General features: G+C 39.4%; 2 protein-coding genes across 2 annotated transcripts; one reads left to right on the top strand and one right to left on the bottom strand.

Moving 5' to 3' along the window:
* Positions 1 to 62: 62 nt before the first annotated feature.
* nfrkb (nuclear factor related to kappaB binding protein) lies at positions 63 to 12,924 on the top strand. The gene is made up of 26 exons (XM_056730625.1): positions 63 to 177; positions 711 to 871; positions 975 to 1,176; positions 1,259 to 1,386; positions 1,638 to 1,812; positions 1,908 to 2,015; positions 2,111 to 2,184; positions 2,295 to 2,379; positions 2,474 to 2,645; positions 2,723 to 2,834; positions 2,929 to 3,055; positions 3,148 to 3,225; positions 3,843 to 3,925; positions 3,993 to 4,039; positions 4,148 to 4,208; positions 4,327 to 4,501; positions 4,660 to 4,766; positions 4,852 to 4,975; positions 6,849 to 6,928; positions 7,072 to 7,280; positions 7,356 to 7,626; positions 8,189 to 8,398; positions 8,546 to 9,304; positions 9,467 to 9,573; positions 11,387 to 11,522; positions 11,633 to 12,924. The coding sequence occupies exons 2-26, from the start codon at positions 746 to 748 to the stop codon at positions 11,753 to 11,755; spliced, it is 3,879 nt and encodes a 1,292-aa protein (XP_056586603.1). The 5' UTR covers positions 63 to 177; positions 711 to 745; the 3' UTR covers positions 11,756 to 12,924.
* On the bottom strand, positions 12,072 to 15,945 carry tmem45b (transmembrane protein 45B). The gene is made up of 6 exons (XM_056730624.1): positions 15,797 to 15,945; positions 14,445 to 14,647; positions 13,688 to 13,891; positions 13,263 to 13,447; positions 13,009 to 13,151; positions 12,072 to 12,923 (listed from the first exon to the last, which is right to left on the bottom strand). The coding sequence occupies exons 2-6, from the start codon at positions 14,638 to 14,640 to the stop codon at positions 12,806 to 12,808; spliced, it is 846 nt and encodes a 281-aa protein (XP_056586602.1). The 5' UTR covers positions 14,641 to 14,647; positions 15,797 to 15,945; the 3' UTR covers positions 12,072 to 12,805.
* Positions 15,946 to 16,793: the final 848 nt, after the last annotated feature.

Here is a 16,793-nt window from a genome sequence, read left to right as displayed (position 1 = left end):
AACTGGCCGCTAATATTCCACGTTCGTGGCGAATTACAAACCGGAAGCTCGTACTCTCCCCTCAATTTACCGGAAATACGTAGCTGCAACAGAGAGCGGAAATGTGCCCCAATGTTATTATTCCGACAAAGAAGAGCTAGCTAACATATTCATTCTTAATTTTCACAAACGCACATGGTGAGATGCTTTTAACAATTTTGCAATGTATAAAAAGGTAGCGTGGGAAACGTTATATATTTAAAGAACACGGAACATTTGGTTATTGACGTTAAATGCTAATCGTTTTTAAGACTGTTCGCTTGTTGCATTTTGTATTTTAGCTAACTGCCTATCGTTATCCATGTAACGTTATCGGGGAATTTTTGTATGCTTGTCTTGTTTTGACGATCTTACGTCGGTTTTCGGTATAACTTTTAATTTGAAAAGAAATGTGATGGGATGTTGTGTGCTTTTTATTTCTCATTTGCGCTTCGTTGTACTTTGTAAAACGGATGGCAACATGCTAGGCGTCTTGACATTTGTATGCTAAATATGCGATTTTTATGCGATTTATTTAATATACGTTGTGTTAAACCCATAGGGTATGTTGTAAATGTTCCTTTAATGCTTTGCGCTATTTTAAAGGTGGGATAATCTTGCACACTTTTTTTTCAAGAATTTAAATAGATTGTCCTGTTATTTTTGTTCATGTCATTGCATGGTACCCGCAGACACTGTTTTTGGGTGTTGTGAAGGTGTTTTGAAGATGGATGCACTGGATCACATGTTAACAGACCCACTGGAGTCTGGAATGGACCGCGATGGACGTGTGATGGAGGAGTGCATGTTGGGAAACTGCAGAGTTCGGGTTCCTGAGGATCTACTAGAGGATGTAATGCGGTCTTCTAACTATTATAAAGATTACAAGCGGTGGTGTTATTTTGATCTGTGTTTATTTTTTTGAATTGTATGTATATGTATTTGTGTGTGAGCAGCCAGAGATTTTTTTCTCTGTGATGAGCGAGAGCACATGGACAGATGTTCTGACGGATGCTCAACGGACACATCTTCGTCAGCTCCTGCCACAGTTCTCTGAGAACAACATCTCTGAGCAGGACAACATCATTGGCGACATTTTCAACAACCAGAATTTCTTATTTGGAAATCCCTTGCACATTGCCCAGAAACTTTTTAGAGGTCATCGTCTTTTTCTTTCATTTTTCAATGAGTCTTGCATGAATATGCAGCATGATGCGAAGTTTGTTTGTCTTTGCCCTAGATGGTTACTTCAATCCAGAAGTGGTGAAGTACAGGCAACTTTGTGCAAAGTCTCAGAAGAAAAGACAAATATTCTCACTTCAGCAGTACTACCATAAGTTACTCAAGCAGATCCTGGTCTCCAGAAAGGTACAATGATAAGCTATTTTAATGTATTTCTTTATTTTTCATATACACCACCAGTCAGCAGATCAATATGTTTATTACTTAAACATATAACTTACTAACTATGATCATGTCAGATGGCCACAGCATCTCATCTTAAAGCGATAAACCTTCGAGTTGCTCCAAATCTTTAAACACAAGGACAGATTGCTTTGACTAGCCACTACTGTTATACAGACTGTTGCCTTAATAAATGTGTCTCTCTTTTAATGTAGGAGTTGCTGGATTTGGCAGTCCGCAGTGGACCTGAGCTGTCCGTAAAACGGCGTTATCCTGCCCCCTCTCACAAGGAGGTGCTAGAACGAAGAGTCAGATGTCGAGTGGGTCACATACTGAAGGATGTGAAAACTGAGTGTGCGGACAGTAATGTGTCATCCGATGAGATGGTGGGTGTGACCGAACTTTTTTTAGGCCTCATTGTATAGTTTTTAATATTAATACAATACAAATGTTGTAGATTACATGGTGTTTTGTTTTCATGTGAGCAGATACAGCCTCTTGGTTACCTGTTCCTCAGTCGCCCTCCTCCCCAACACCAACTGTCTCCCTCAGGGTCCTGCCCAGCCTTTCTACTCAGGACATGAAGATTAGAGGTCAGGTTCAGTTGTTTTAGTACATTTTAGTCATGTAATAACTAAATTAAATACTAGAAAATAGAGTTACCAAAGAAAATACTTATTTCATGCAGACAAGCCTGAGCTGGGTGAGAAGGACCTCAGAGCCATGTTACATAGGCACAGAGAGAAGAGAAAACGACAACCAGTGAGTTGGTTTATTCCTGATACTTGTAAACCAAATTTAAATGACGTTCAGTATAGTAGAAGACAAAATGGATAAAGAGTTGTACAGGCACTAATTGTTGTCATTTTTAGGATCACCCTGACCTCATTACCTCTGACCTTCATCTTGGTGACATCATGTCACGTGTGAACATTGGCAGAAAAGGATCCATTACGAGTGAGAACGATCAGCCCATTTATTTTGCTTCATAAGTCTCGGGTTTTCAAAAATAAAAAAGCATCATGTTTTCTGTCTCTGTTTTGTGCACTAGATGTCTTTGACCTGGTGCTGCCTAAGAAGAAGATAAAGGAGGAGAAGAGAAAGAAAAAGATGCGTCCCATTAAATCTGAATCGGAGGAGGTGTGTGACGTTCTGATGTCAGCATCAGTGAATCCGGCTCTCCCTGACACCCCCGCTGCTCTGGCACAAAGCATTAAAGAAGAGTAGGTACTTCCCCTGTACGGTTCAGATTCTCAGATTATAAATACCCTGCATTTATAAGTGTTGCTTTGTACCGAAGGCCCATGGATGAGTCCCAGAACAGCCCTGAATTGGTGGAGGAAATCGCCATCAGTTTTTTTCATTTGCTAAAGGATGTTCTGAGATTAGAAGGGCTGGCAACATCCTCCATGGTACATATGACCCCTACATAATATATATATTAGATGTAAGGTTAAAAAGTCTTTCCGATCATGAGAAATGTAAAACAAGTCTTGTCACACTCAGGTGGAGGAAAAAGTGCTACAGTGGCAATCATCTCCTGCAAGCACACTAAACCCATGGTTCTCTATAGCCCCCTGCTGGTCAGAGTCGGTGGTGCCTGCTCTACAGTTTCTTGCTGGAGAGAGCAAATGTAAGTTTTACTGTATGGTATATGTTCAAATAAATATTTCTGGTTAATTTTTGCTGTTTTGGCTTTTATGTGATATTTCTTTCTCTCTTTAGCTGGTGTGATGGCTCTGCCCACTGGCTTCATACCTTTGGTGGAGTTTAAGGAACTAACACAGCAGTGGAAATGGATAGGTGAGATGATGTCTGCTATATTATCTCCTGTACTTGTATCCTTCTGTTTATATGTTGAAAATATCAGTTTATCACTTATTAACTGCAACCCATACTGCTATTTAGGAATCTTCCTCCATTGTATTTTGTAAGTTCTTAAAAATAAATAAAAAACATTTACATTGCAACATTTTTAATGACTGTGCCAAAACGCTTTACGCTAATACGTTAATATTATAACAAATCATTGTGATATGTTGGTTGTTGATAATCAGTCAAATTCATCTTTCATTTGTTTATTTTCTCTTTTTTGTCCAATGCATCATACTCACAATGTTAACACAATATTAGCAATCATGTCTATCTTTATATCATGATTATTGTCAACAGTGAGAACATATTTAAGCTTTATTAAAGTAGTCATACCAGAGTTACAGCTCTCCAACTGAAGGTGCATGAGGTGCATGCTGGGATTTTTCAAAAATATTGAAAAATAGTTCCAAGGCATGCTCCTATTAAACATTTTAAAAACAATTTTAGTTTTGTTTAGGAAGCTGTATTAAATTATTGAGGCACAATACATTTGAAGAATAATACACTTTAATTTGAGTCATAAGAATTCATATGTTTCTGTGCAGGCCTAAATCCAGATGGAGACAAAGACCTGAGTGCCCTGTGCCAGTTATGGTTGGAGTCAAAGGATCATGTGGTTGTCGTAAAGGTAGTAAAGGACTTTCTTGTTTTCTAGCTCGGACTGTCCTGTTTCTGATTGTGTGTTTGATTTACAGCAAGAAGGAGAAGAAACCGCAGAGCTGACTCCACCAACACCAAGAGTGTGAGTGTACAGTGTGTTTACTTAAGTCACAGATTCATTTGTTTTTTAGAAGCTGATTACTTTCGGGTTATGCCTGACACTCATATATTTTTCTCTACTGTTTATTAGGTGGACAGACTACGTGGTGAGACCTAGTACAGGAGAGGAAAGGCATGTATTTCAAGAGCAGGTTAGTGCCAAACCCTTACCTGACACGCTGAAAATTGAATTGACTTAACCAGGCGTTGACAGCTGCAACGTTGCGTTATTGTTCTATCAAGCAACACAGATTTTTTTCTCTTCATTAGGAGCAACAGCGTTATGATCAGCCACACAAAGCATTCACTTACCGAACGCATGGCTTTGAGTCTGTGGTAGGACCAGTCAAGGGAGTTTTTGATAAGGAGACATCACTCAATAAAGCCCGAGAGCATTCCTTACTGCGCTCCGATCGACCCGCCTATGTCACCATACTGTCTCTTGGTAACCGTTGGGTGCTTTTAGTTAACTGTTTATTAACATTACATTTATGCATTTTCAAGATGTTGTTTTACATAACATTATCCAAGACTTTAAATTTAGGGCAATAAGTGAATAAAATAGTTGGTTTATAAATGTACATCCTGTTTGTCTGAACACAGTAAGGGATGCTGCTGCCAGGCTGCCCAACGGAGAGGGGACCAGAGCTGAGATTTGTGAGTTACTCAAAGACTCCCAGTTCCTGGCCCCTGATGTCACCAGTGCACAGGTCATACAGAAGTTTCATGCTTTTGTTTTTGTTTCATAGCACAGTCACTGTCAATGTGACAATCACACGTTTTATGTATTTTTAGGTCAACACTGTGGTGAGCGGTGCCCTTGACCGCCTCCACTACGAGAAAGATCCGTGCGTGAAATACGACATCGGCCGCAAGCTCTGGATCTACCTCCACAGAGACCGGAGTCAGGAGGAGTTTGGTAAGCGTCCCCATAAGACTTGCACGGTTGAGATGTCACGGTACCATAAACATATCTTACGATACTATACCTTATGAAATATCATGATACTACATGGTTTTGTGATGCTGTGTCATGTTCGTTTTTTAAATCTACAAAATAGACTAAACTTCCTCAATACACAGATCTAAATGTTGTATTTCGTGAATTGTATTATACTGCACACTACAATATTTGTAGTATTAACTGTAGTAATTGGATAAGTTTAAGCAAATACTGTAGTATACTATAATATTTACTGTGGTAAGATTTAAAAACACTAGTGTCTGGTGATTTTAGCAACATTTTCTGTAGTGACTACTAAAGAAAAACATTTTAACAGTGGAACTAATTCAATGTGACAAATTGCATTTATAGCAATGCTTATAAAGGAAAATGCAAGTAGGTGGCAGCAATTTTTTGTGTCTGAATCATTCAACCAAGTCGTTCAAAACAGCAGATTCCTTCAAGAATGAAGCAAGTGTCTTGTTGAATGACTCACTGAATCATTCTCGTCCGAGTCGTTCAAAACATGGATACATTTAGGTCACTTTCACACTTGAAGTTTAGTTTGGAACGGGCCGTGGTTCGCATGAAAAATCGCTAATGTGAAAGCTTTCAAGTGACTTTGCTACCGAACCCGAGACTACCTAAAGGACTTGGTCTGAGTTCGGTTGCTATTGAACTGTGGCTGGATTCACATGAATATGAAACCAACAGGAACCCGGGTGCGCACATGATGAGGAAGAAACGCATGCGTTTAAGCCGATTACGATGTATTTCATTCAATAAAACACATGTGAGAGATGATAATGTTGATGATTTACCTTGAATTCGAGCGAGATTTCAGGCTGCATCGTATTTCAGCATTGTGAGTGGAATCAGAATCCACTGTTTCTTCAAAATAGTCTGTTTGCAAAGAGCATAAAGCCATCTGATTGTAATGCGCATACAGTAAACACAAATGTTACCATAGCACCGGTACACCGTGCAACCCTGCAAGGTACTTCTTGTGATAATATTTTGGTAACACTTTCCTTGAAACATGTATGTATAATGCATTATAAGAGTTATTAAAGGGTAAAATGCATTATAATTCTTTATAATCTGTGTTGTAATGCATTATATGTTGTTGTAATGAAGTATAATCAATTTAAAATGTGTAGTGTAACAATGAATGAAAGTGTTATAATGTATTAACTGTAATAACAATTATTTGCATTTAAAGGTACATTACAATGCTTTAAAACTACTTTTAAAATGCATTTTACATACATTCTTCAAGGAAAGTGTTACCAAACTTTTAACAGAATGGGTTGCATAGCCTCAGGCAGTATGCAGATGAGCAGAGAAAAACAGCACCTGTTTGTTTTCACACCAGTGGATCCCATGTACTGGATATCCAAACAAGCAGAGCAGGTTTAGTGTTTGGAGAAGAGGCTGCTGTGTCAGATTTCCAGGAGTTGTTAATTGTAAATATGATTTAAGACTCTTAATGCATTTCAAAAGAATCTGAATATATCTAATATATCACACCAGTTCATTTTTCAAAACACTTGGTGTAACAATGACAATGGATTGCCAATAGCATTTGCAAGAGGTGGCTTTGGATGAGATCCGAACAGGACAATCTCTTTGATTCTGAACGACTATTTTAATGCCACTTTCAACCTAAACTCAACAAATGGGACATCAGAATTAGTTTTTAAAGTGGCCCTGCAACGATGTGTCATCAATTCTGACTTTTTTACAATGTTAAGGTACTCAAGATTAATAAGAGATTGGCAGAAACCCTGTGTTACGCCTGCTTTAATACATTTCAAGGTCTCCGATGTGTTTATCTCTTTTTATTCAGAGAGAATACACCAGGCTCAAGCAGCTGCTGCCAAAGCAAAGAAAGCTCTCCAGCAAAAGCCAAAACCAGCCCCCAAGCCCGTAAGTTCTTCAACACTATACCAGATGTCCACTCGATCATGTCGTTCTCTCGCATGCTTATTTGAAATGTAAAGCATACTGTACGTTCATTCAGATTTGCATCACCTTGCATTTGTTTGTCTATGATGTTTGTCTGCATGTAGAAGGCTGGCGGGAAGGAGCCCGGGGGTAAAAATGGTGCTGTCGAGGCAGCTCAGAGCTCAGGTACCGAAGGAGTCGCTGTTAACCCCGCCAGCTTACCTCAACCTCTCACCACACCAAGCACCCCCGGAACCCCAAAATCACCCCTCCCGCACACAGCAGCTACAGCAGCAAAAGTCAGTGCTGCCGATCCCATCAAAACCAGCCCCAGGTTAGTAACTAAACTGCTAAAAGAATAATTTATGGAATCAGATATAAATGTTATAAAATGTGTTTTTTCCCCCAGTGTCTTGTTGGTATCGCCTCCTCCCATGCCCCAGTTAGGATCGCTGCTATCTGCCAGTAAGCCACTGGTTTCCCAGCAAGCCCCAGCACAGCCTGCGACTCGGGTGGTGGCACACTCGGCCGCCGCTGGCTCCCTGCCTCAGGTGCGAGTGGTCACCTCACAACCTGGTATAACAAACTCCTCTGCGGCCCAGCCAGCAACTTTAGTGCACCAGAGCCCCCATCACATCAGGGTGCCAGTCTCTGTAGCCCATGGGAAGAGCATCACACAGGTGTGCTATAGGATTTTATATTGAATATTCCGTCTGGAATATTTTGGAATATTTTTTGTTGTATCATTTCACGATATAATATATGCAATTTAACTAGCAAATCTGCTACTAAAGAAGTGTCTTGAACATTAGAATGTTGCCATAGCACTTTCTTTGCTGGGTTAAAGAGATCAGACAAAATTTTGTCATCATTTACTCACCATTGAGTTGTTCCAAATCTGTATAATTGTCTTTGTTCTGATGATCACAGAGGAAGATATTTGGAAGAATGCTTGTAACCAAACAGTTCTCGCCCACCATTGACTTCCACAGTAGGAAATACAATTGTATTCAATGGTGCCCCAGAACGGTTTCCTTTCCTATATTCTTCAAAATAACTTCTTCAGTGAAAAAATACAAATACATTTTTCCTACTATGGTAGTCAATGGTGGCCAAGAACTGTTTACTGTTACAAGCATTCTTCCAACTATCTTTCTCTGTGTTCAAGGATAAAATGGCATAAAACTCAAAATCTTATTGTGAGTTATACTAAATGAAAATCTTGTCTCTTTCTGGGAGCAGGCAGTGGTGACTTTACCACTAAGAGGTCAGTCTACAGGAAGCCCCATTCAGGTTCAGGCTTCACGTGGTCAGGCCAGTCTTACTGTCCCAGGTCTTGCCTCTACTGTCACAGTGACCAAACCTCAAACCAGCTCGCTTGCCAGTCCCGCCCATAAACCAGCCTCACCCGCTGTACTGCAGGGAGTAAGCAGCCAGAATATTATCAAGCAGGTAAAAGACGCGCATAAAGACGCATTTACACCTGTATTTAGCGCTGTGTTTTTGTGATCCGATCACTCAGAATTCATGTTCACATGTTTTAAAGATACGTATATCTGTGCTACATTTTAACGGTTGCTTGCTTTTTGCTTCCACCAGGTTGCAATCACGGGCCAGTTAGGTGTAAAGACCCAAAGTGGGACAGGAATTCCTCTCACTGCCACTAACTTGCGCATTCAGGGCAAGGATGTGCTCCGTCTGCCGCCTTCTTCAATCACCACAGATGCCAAAGGTCAGACGGTGCTCCGCATCACTCCAGACATGATGGCCACCCTAACTAAATCCCCAATGGCCACCGTCAAACTCACCCCAGACATGCTGAGCACTGCAACTGGAGCGGGCAGCAAGAGCATCTCTGCTACTCTACATGTGTCTCCGTCCCAGGTCTCGCTCCCGGCCCACAAGGCCGCTCCATCTGCAACCGCCGAGACCCTGGCCAAATCGTCTGCTTCTCTAGGCACCAAAGGCACTGCTACTCTCGTAAAGGCAACCTGTGACACGGCCATCCGCCTCATGCCTGCCCTAGCGGTCACTATGCCTGACTCCAAAACCCGCACTTTCTCGACTGTCACCTCCTCTGACTCGATAGCCGGCACTACTATCAGAATAGTGCCAAACTTGGGTGTGATCCCTCAGAAACAGGGTCAGACTGTCTCAATTTGCACAACCACCACAGCTACGAAGCCCATGACGGTGTCATCGGGAGCGGCTACTGTTACCATAGCCACCAGTGGAGTGGGAGGAGCCAAAGGTGTTACGCTTAGCTCCGCAGCCACTGGCTCTCCGCTGTCTCTGGGCACTACTGCCACCGCGGTCAGACAGGTGCCAGTCACTGCCACTGTAGTCACTACACAACCGGTATGTTTATCTTTGACTTATTAACTTTGAAATTCAGTGTGTGTGACGGAGTTTGAAAAGCATCCCTGATGTATGTTTTAATAGACATGTAGCTTTAAACAAAAACATATTGCTGGTTATATGTGCATGTCAGCATAACTGCCTGTACTCTGATGCTTACAGGGGAAGCTTCCCACGAGGATCACAGTGCCTCTTTCTGTCCTCGGCCAACCTTTGAAAAACAAGAGTATGGTCACTACCCCCATACTAAAAGGCAACATCAGCACCAAGTGAGCATTAAATTCTATCACCTTGAAGAATGAATTGGAAAAAACACGTCTAGGTATATTTGACCCCAAAAACATATGAAATAGTATAATAAATTATAGCCGTGGACAAAATGTAAGAGACCATTGCAAATAAAATTTCATTAGCATTTTGAGATGTATTGTGGTCATTCCGGTACAGTGTCTGTTGAATTACGACACAATATAATCTCAGGATTGACCTATAGTCATGCAACAGCTGACAGCTGTTATTACATACAAATATTTGTTTTATTTTTCTTAAATACATGTACAAATATTACTTTACTTAAAAATGAATATGAACTTGACCATCTTCTATGTTATTTTGACCTGTTTCTCCAGTTTTAATTTTCTGCAAATAAATGCAAATAAAAATAATATTTTTTATTTACCCACTAGCTTCCGGAGGGCTCTACTGTAAAAATGAAGTAGTGAATTGCAGAATTAAAGTCCCGTTAACTGGAAGATGCGATCGTTTTCACATACGTATTCTGACACATTTCTGAGTGCATAGGAATTTACAAGGAGAAAATAAGTGGCCGTGGCTTGCGTTTTTCACTGCAAGTTGATTGGATGTGTTAAAGCAGCCGGTGCATTGATTTTGATATGAAACTGGCAGCAGACTGACAGTTGAAAGGGAGGAGTTAACGGATTCTCTGCCCTAGCCGTCTAATTTACAACATTTGAGATGGATAATCATTTCAGGGCAGAAGTGCATTTCCAATTTTTACCGAATATAATGAGGGTATAAGAATTTTAAAAGAAAATGACCCACTTTGATAAGCTATTTACTATAAATGCTGCAATATTTCAGTTATATTTAATTTCACTGGGACTTAAAATAACTTATTCCGATGACAAAATTCAAGAGACTTTAGATTCATATTTTGAATTGTAATACTGTTGGTTTCACGTGGGAATCTATTAAAACAAATCGAAACTGATAAGCAAAGCCTTCTGTTCTTGGCTGCACTTACAACCAGGCGAAGCTATTTTCCCCTCTTAAAAAAAAGAGCGCTCCTGTCAGGAACTGTACAGTTTTTAAAAGGGGAACTTTAAAATGTGGGCCGCTTATCTTAAGAAAATAGATTACAAACATTAACTAAATATGCTCATAGTTTATAAAGAGTTTTCAGTAAAAGGAAGTTAAATAGCTTTTTGTAATCATCAATACACTGTATGGTCTTTAAAAAAACGCTTTTATATACAAAAAGAAAAATGTACCACATAATTTTTTACCACCCCAATATCTGCTGTCCTGCATTAAAATCATCAACCGATTCCTCTATAAAACAGTGGACAGTATGCTGATATAGTTTATAAGTGCTGTCAATGTGTAAGTTCACATTCTGCTATAAATGAATGACTTGAAATATGGAAAAAACACTTTTGTTAACATTGAACCGGAAGTTCCACCCATCAATCGCGCTAAGCGCCATGGGGCGTAGGAAACTTGTGGATAATTTGGGAGAAATATTGTAAGGAGTTATAGTTGTTAGTAGTTAGAATATAGCAAAAAATGGTATTACCTATACTCACTATAAATAGTAAATAGGTAAAACTGAAAATAATTTTGAAATGGACTATTAATTTGTCCAGCGGGTGTATATCATTATTGCTTTTTGCATTACAATAATGAAAATGGGAAAGTGTTCAAATGTATTTAACTCTAAAATGTCACAAACCCCAAACCGTAATGGTCTTAACTATTATCTTTAAGCAAAAAAATATCCTTCTGATTTGATGATGAAGTATGATCCGTGGTTAAGGCTTATGTGTCTTCTGATTTTTTTAGCATTAGTAATCTTGGCAGAAACATCATCCTCACCACCATGCCGGCGGGTACCAAGATAATTGCTGGTAACAAGCCTGTCAGCTTTGTGACTGCTCAGCAACTGCAACAGCTGCAGCAGCAGGGACAAGCCACACAGGTTCAGTCTTCACAAATCCTTAACAAACCTCTCGTACAAGCCTTACAAATAAAATACACTGCACACACGAGGAATCTATATGTACTTCACAAGTATGTTGCTTTGCCCAGGTTCGAATTCAGACGGTACCAGCACAGCAGCTGCAGCGCACAGCCAGCTCGCCGAAGTCCACGGTGTCTACTGTGGTGTTCTCCACTGCTCCCTCGCCGAAGACAAATCCAGATCCTCAGTAAACAACTATATTTGTAGCTTCTGCTCTTTTGATGATGAGAAAATACATGGAAGAATCAGACTCACTTTAAAACAACAAACAAGTTGCTCTGAAATATCAGTGTTTCCCATGAAAGTAGCAGACGGGTGTCAGATTCGGCAGCACTGGATTGATCCGATGCATCAATTTTCTCAGATTTTGTTGTTCCAGACATTTCCTGTACATGGTGACTGGTGTAATGTCATTTGTAAACATTGTAGTATGATGACAGTGACATCACTGACAAACATTTTACGTTGGTAAGGTAAATGGCCTTTCGCTAAAGATGTTGACATGCAGACAAGCAAGTTTGTTTATTGGTGCTTTTGAAATATAATTTTCTCTTAAAGCAGCGTAATTTAACAAATACTGTTAATACAGTATCTGGTGTGTACTTAAATAAATGATAGATCTAAACAAATCTGCTTTTTGAGATACAGCTGTTTCGTGCTCGCAACTGAATGGGTCAAGGTAAATATAACAAAACGTCAAGTTGCTTACTGCTATTTAGGTATTAAGCTTCTACTTAAATTTCATATGCAAATAATTATTTGCCTACTTTGTACCACTTTATTTACACGCTTAGGGCAGTTACATAAAGGACAACTGACGAAACAGTCCCGAATATGCTTGCCGTTTCCTTGTTTCCCTTACGCTACAAAGAGAGCATTCGTGCATATATTTCCATTAAATAGAAATGAATCGATAGGTATTTTCAAGGGAATATTATTCATACACATATTATTAGATATTCCAGAGGAATATTTTGTTCAGTTCGTAGATTCTTTTCACATGACCGGTTTTGGCAATTTTATTGAGAACGATGCCAGGTGTTCCTGACATATGTGCTAACCACTTCATTTACAAAGTCTATTTAAAATAATATATTCGTCATGAACACAGGAAAGAGGTTTGATTTGGTTTTAAATAATTTGCGTCGGTCATATTGGGTGACCGGCTTGAGAAAGTCCTCTTGCAGTGCATTCAATTCTTTAAATCACCATTTCCCACAGTTCAAAGTGAATGAAGCCACCTATTCTTCATCTGATTCTTGGAGCAAAGCTTTCTGGGTGCTAGAATTGGAGAAAGTCGATTTTCTGAGGCCCAACTCCATGTCGCCCATCTGCCTTCCTGCACACCAGTTTGAAAACCTGTAGGAAATGAAAGACACACCGCTGTGACAAATGAAATCAGAAGAAGCTCCGATTGATTTATGTGAAAGGATTGTGTCCTCACCAAAAAACAACGCAGTAGAAGAATCCCACGATCAGCAGAGCCACGGCATAATGCCAGCAGAAGCACATGGTGATAAACATGATGTTGCCATGTTCCTCCAGGTTCCATTGGGGTCCACTCAGAGGATACAGCACAAATCCAATCTGAGACATGACGAGAGCCACAGTATTCGGTTACATCTATCTCCGTGAGGACAAAATATCACCAATGACAAGATTTTATCTGGTTACTTGACATCGAGATCTTGTGTTTACCTGATAGAACCAGGTGCCTTGCAAGATGGCCAAACTGCATCTGAGAAGCTCCAACACTGGGTTATTTCTCTTGAACACCTCCAGCAGTGTGCTGGCTGCTCCGCCAAACACCGCAACCAGAAGCAGAGAGTGGATGTGCTGGTCCAGAGGAGGCCGATTGTGCACGTGAAAATAGAAAAGGAACCCTGAAAAAAAAATGACTTGTTGGTGAACCCTAGCCACAGCCTCAAAAACACGCAAATTCTGCTTATCAGTGACACACATTTGAATATGTCTGTGAAACCATGGTTCCAGGTTTGTGCATTTAGCTTTTAGTCTGAATTATAGGTGCACTATACTCTTAGAATGTAATCTATCTATTTCTTCTAAATGTTCAAAGTTGTATTGGGTAAACATGTCCGTCACATGCCAAAATATCAATGTACCTTCAACAAAGAGAGCCAATGAAAGTGAGAGGCGGTCAAGACCAACTGGGACAGGCAGAGAGGAGACACTGAGAACATCTGCAATGCCGGAGATGAGGAAGAACAGGTACATAGTGCTGTGTTGCCAATTCATCAGCTTCACCCAACCGTCTTTGTAAAGGTGAGCATGAGGACCGTCAGGCACAAACTGCTCGGCCATGATCCCTAAATAAACATGTCAGTGTAAGACATTCAAGCTTGGCATGAATACTATCTTTTGATTAAAAATATGTGGCCATATAGAAGAGACAGAATGTAAAGTAAGAGTTTACAAACAGATTTCATTTGTAGGTAACATGGACCTAACCGAAATCCTAGTGTTTTAGGTCATGTTGAAAGATATGAGTTCGCCCCAAAAGGAAAATTCCGTAATCATTTACTTCTCATTTACCCTCTTGTCATATCAAACCTGTATGACCTTCCTTTGAAGAACACAAAAGAAGATATTGTGAAGAATGTCTGTAACCAAACAATGGCCGTTTACATTCATTGGTTTTGTGTTGACAATATAGAAGCGAATGTCTACCGTTGTTTTGTTATTGTTCTTCAAAATATCTTCTTTTGTGTTCTGCCGATAAAGAAATTCAGAAAGGTTTAAAATGAGAAGAGGGTGAGTAAACGGTTTTGGATGAACTTCCTTAGTTTAAAGACTTTTCACAAAATAGAAACATTTCAGTGGTCTCATGTAACCCACTCTATGTGGGTATTTGTAGCTTACCAACAAATGCGAAGAAAATCTTTAGAACCCCTTCGATAAGGTCTATTCGGTTAAAGAGCAGAGTCAGGGTTTGATTGTCTCTGTCTCCAAGCCTCTCTTTTCTGCGCTTCTGTCGAAAACTGTACTTGATGGACCACCACAGGCCAAACAGCAAGAAGAATGTACCAGGTAACGCATGTCCTTTGAAGTTGGCCATTCTGCCCCTTGAAATGTAAAAATGACACCCAGGAAATTATATAATTTTAAGAAAAGATGCTGCAGAAGTCATGTTGTTTGATATAAATTGGTGGGGTACTCCACTATAAACTTGCCAAATGCATTAACTGTGCAAAAAAAAAACAACGGGCGGAACATCCCGGTCAACACTTTCCTGTAGCTCAGTGGTAAGAGCTTGCGTTAAAAAATACCATAAATGTATAGGATAACGCAATGTAAATCGCTTTGGATAAAAGCGTCTGCCAAATGCGTAAATGTAAACACACGTTCCAAAAAAACATAAACAAAAATATAAGTCGCTTAAGACACAAATACAGTATGTAATGTAAAGCACATGTCTGTTATGGTCATGCATCAGGCATCAAAGTTCACTATGATAAGCCAAGCCTTTATTATTGCAGGAATAACAAAGGTAGGTCGTTCTTAAACTTATCAACAAAATCAATCAAAAGCACCAGATGATTTATATAATAAATGACATTTATTATGTGACACGTTTATCAGACGGATGAACTAATACGTTGAACATTTCTGTATCAATACACGTACGCCTCACAGTTTTTATGACTTTTTCAGTACATGAGAGATGGAAATCAAGTTTTTCTCGGTCGGTAAGAAGCGCTTTTATTTGCCCAGGCGCGCGCCTGTGGGGGCGAGTTTATTTGTCCTTTAGAGAATCAAGTGTTTGCTTTCTGTCTTTTGCCTGTTACACATCATTGCAGGGATAGCTTAGACTTCGTATTGACTCGTTATTGCAATAAAACTTGTGTAACTTGTTTAAGAAATAAAGCAAAAATAAAAGGCAGATTCCTGTTTAAAGAGAATCGTAGCAGCAATAATTCTCAACTTGCATTTTGGCAGACACTAGTCATTGTATATGCCGTTGCATAGGTACGAACAAAATATGACTGATTTAAAACTACACAAACACATAAATGTTTTGCATCAAATGTACAGAAGGCCTATATAGCCTATTGGGCATGTAGTATACAATTAATGATTTTAAATGTAGTTATCTTCAGTCACCTTTGGTAACGCATTCTGTTATGTCAATGTACCCTAAAATATTTTCACAATAGTGTAGCATTAAAATGTTTCGAGTTGAAGCTGTAGGCTATGTTGTTTGGGTAAACTACCTGAAATCCGGGCTATGTTGTCACGGCAGGGCACCCAACGGTCCTGTGCTGATGGGAATATCCTTGTTACCTGTCTCCAAAGTGTGCACCTGCTCACCTGCCTAAACTAACCAGTGATAAGCCCGCCCTCCTGCTCTTTAGTGACAGAAAAAGACGACCCGCCCTCTTGAGTCTCAGATGATACTACAAGATTTTCTATACCGAGGTGCTTTAAGACCATTTATGCGTGTTTAAATTGAGTCTAAATAATTTTAATGATTTGGTTTTAAATGTAAATTGAGTTTTACAGTTTCTCTTAATTTGGTGAAAGTGTTTTAAAAGAAGGAGGGTTTGGAATGAATGACTTTTTTACGTTTTTTTTCTGAAGCACATGAAAACTATTTTATTGATGAATTTGTACAGGAAGGTTATTGGAAGTTAATGTGTAATCCATTCACGGAAGCTGACAAGATCAGACAACGAACAAAACCCTATAGCATAATGAACTTTGCTCTCTTTTATTGCTGTTATAAGATACAGTAAAACCCAACTCCCAGAGCAGCTGTGGGGGATGATAGAACAGCTCCACCTTTAGACAAAATCATATATTGACATTTGTCCAAACATTTTTGGTTACATCTGCAAGATGATTTTATGTAAAGTGTTTTTTTGTGCATTCGAGATAGGCCTATTTTGATTTTAACTGTGTTTGTGCTTCCTTGGAAAAAACACGCTGTTAAAAAAATTATAACTAAAATTTTCATCTACAAAACATGTTTTGTTTAGATTTTCATAGGTAGCCAAATTATTGTGTGCGGGTTTGTCTTCAATATTGCATTCTGTACCAACTTTTATGGAGACATTCTGTCATCATACATGATTTTCAGACATTCAACATGTCTTTTGGGAAAATAGCAACAGAAACATCAGTAAGAACAAATAATAAAATAAAAAATAGATAAAACTTAAAAAAAGGGATCAGAAAAACAACTACACAGAACAATCAAAAACGCAGACT

This window comes from Triplophysa dalaica, chromosome 19, assembly GCF_015846415.1.
Source record: "Triplophysa dalaica isolate WHDGS20190420 chromosome 19, ASM1584641v1, whole genome shotgun sequence".
Classification (NCBI taxonomy): Eukaryota; Metazoa; Chordata; class Actinopteri; order Cypriniformes; family Nemacheilidae; genus Triplophysa; species Triplophysa dalaica.
This window is presented reverse-complemented; position numbering and strand designations above follow the sequence as displayed.

Bases quoted from the DNA above. Each gene is read 5' to 3' on its own strand.
- nfrkb (XM_056730625.1), top strand. From the start codon at position 746: ATGGATGCACTGGATCACATGTTAACAGACCCACTGGAGTCTGGAATG. The intron at 7,281-7,355 runs GTTAGTAACTAA...TTTTTCCCCCAG, and splicing joins CCCATCAAAACCAGCCCCAG to TGTCTTGTTGGTATCGCCTC. The intron at 11,523-11,632 runs GTTCAGTCTTCA...TGCTTTGCCCAG, and splicing joins AGCAGGGACAAGCCACACAG to GTTCGAATTCAGACGGTACC.
- tmem45b (XM_056730624.1), bottom strand. From the start codon at position 14,640: ATGGCCAACTTCAAAGGACATGCGTTACCTGGTACATTCTTCTTGCTG. The intron at 13,448-13,687 runs GTACATTGATAT...TTTTTTTTTCAG, and splicing joins ATTGGCTCTCTTTGTTGAAG to GGTTCCTTTTCTATTTTCAC. The intron at 13,152-13,262 runs GTAAACACAAGA...GTCATGTCTCAG, and splicing joins AAGGCACCTGGTTCTATCAG to ATTGGATTTGTGCTGTATCC.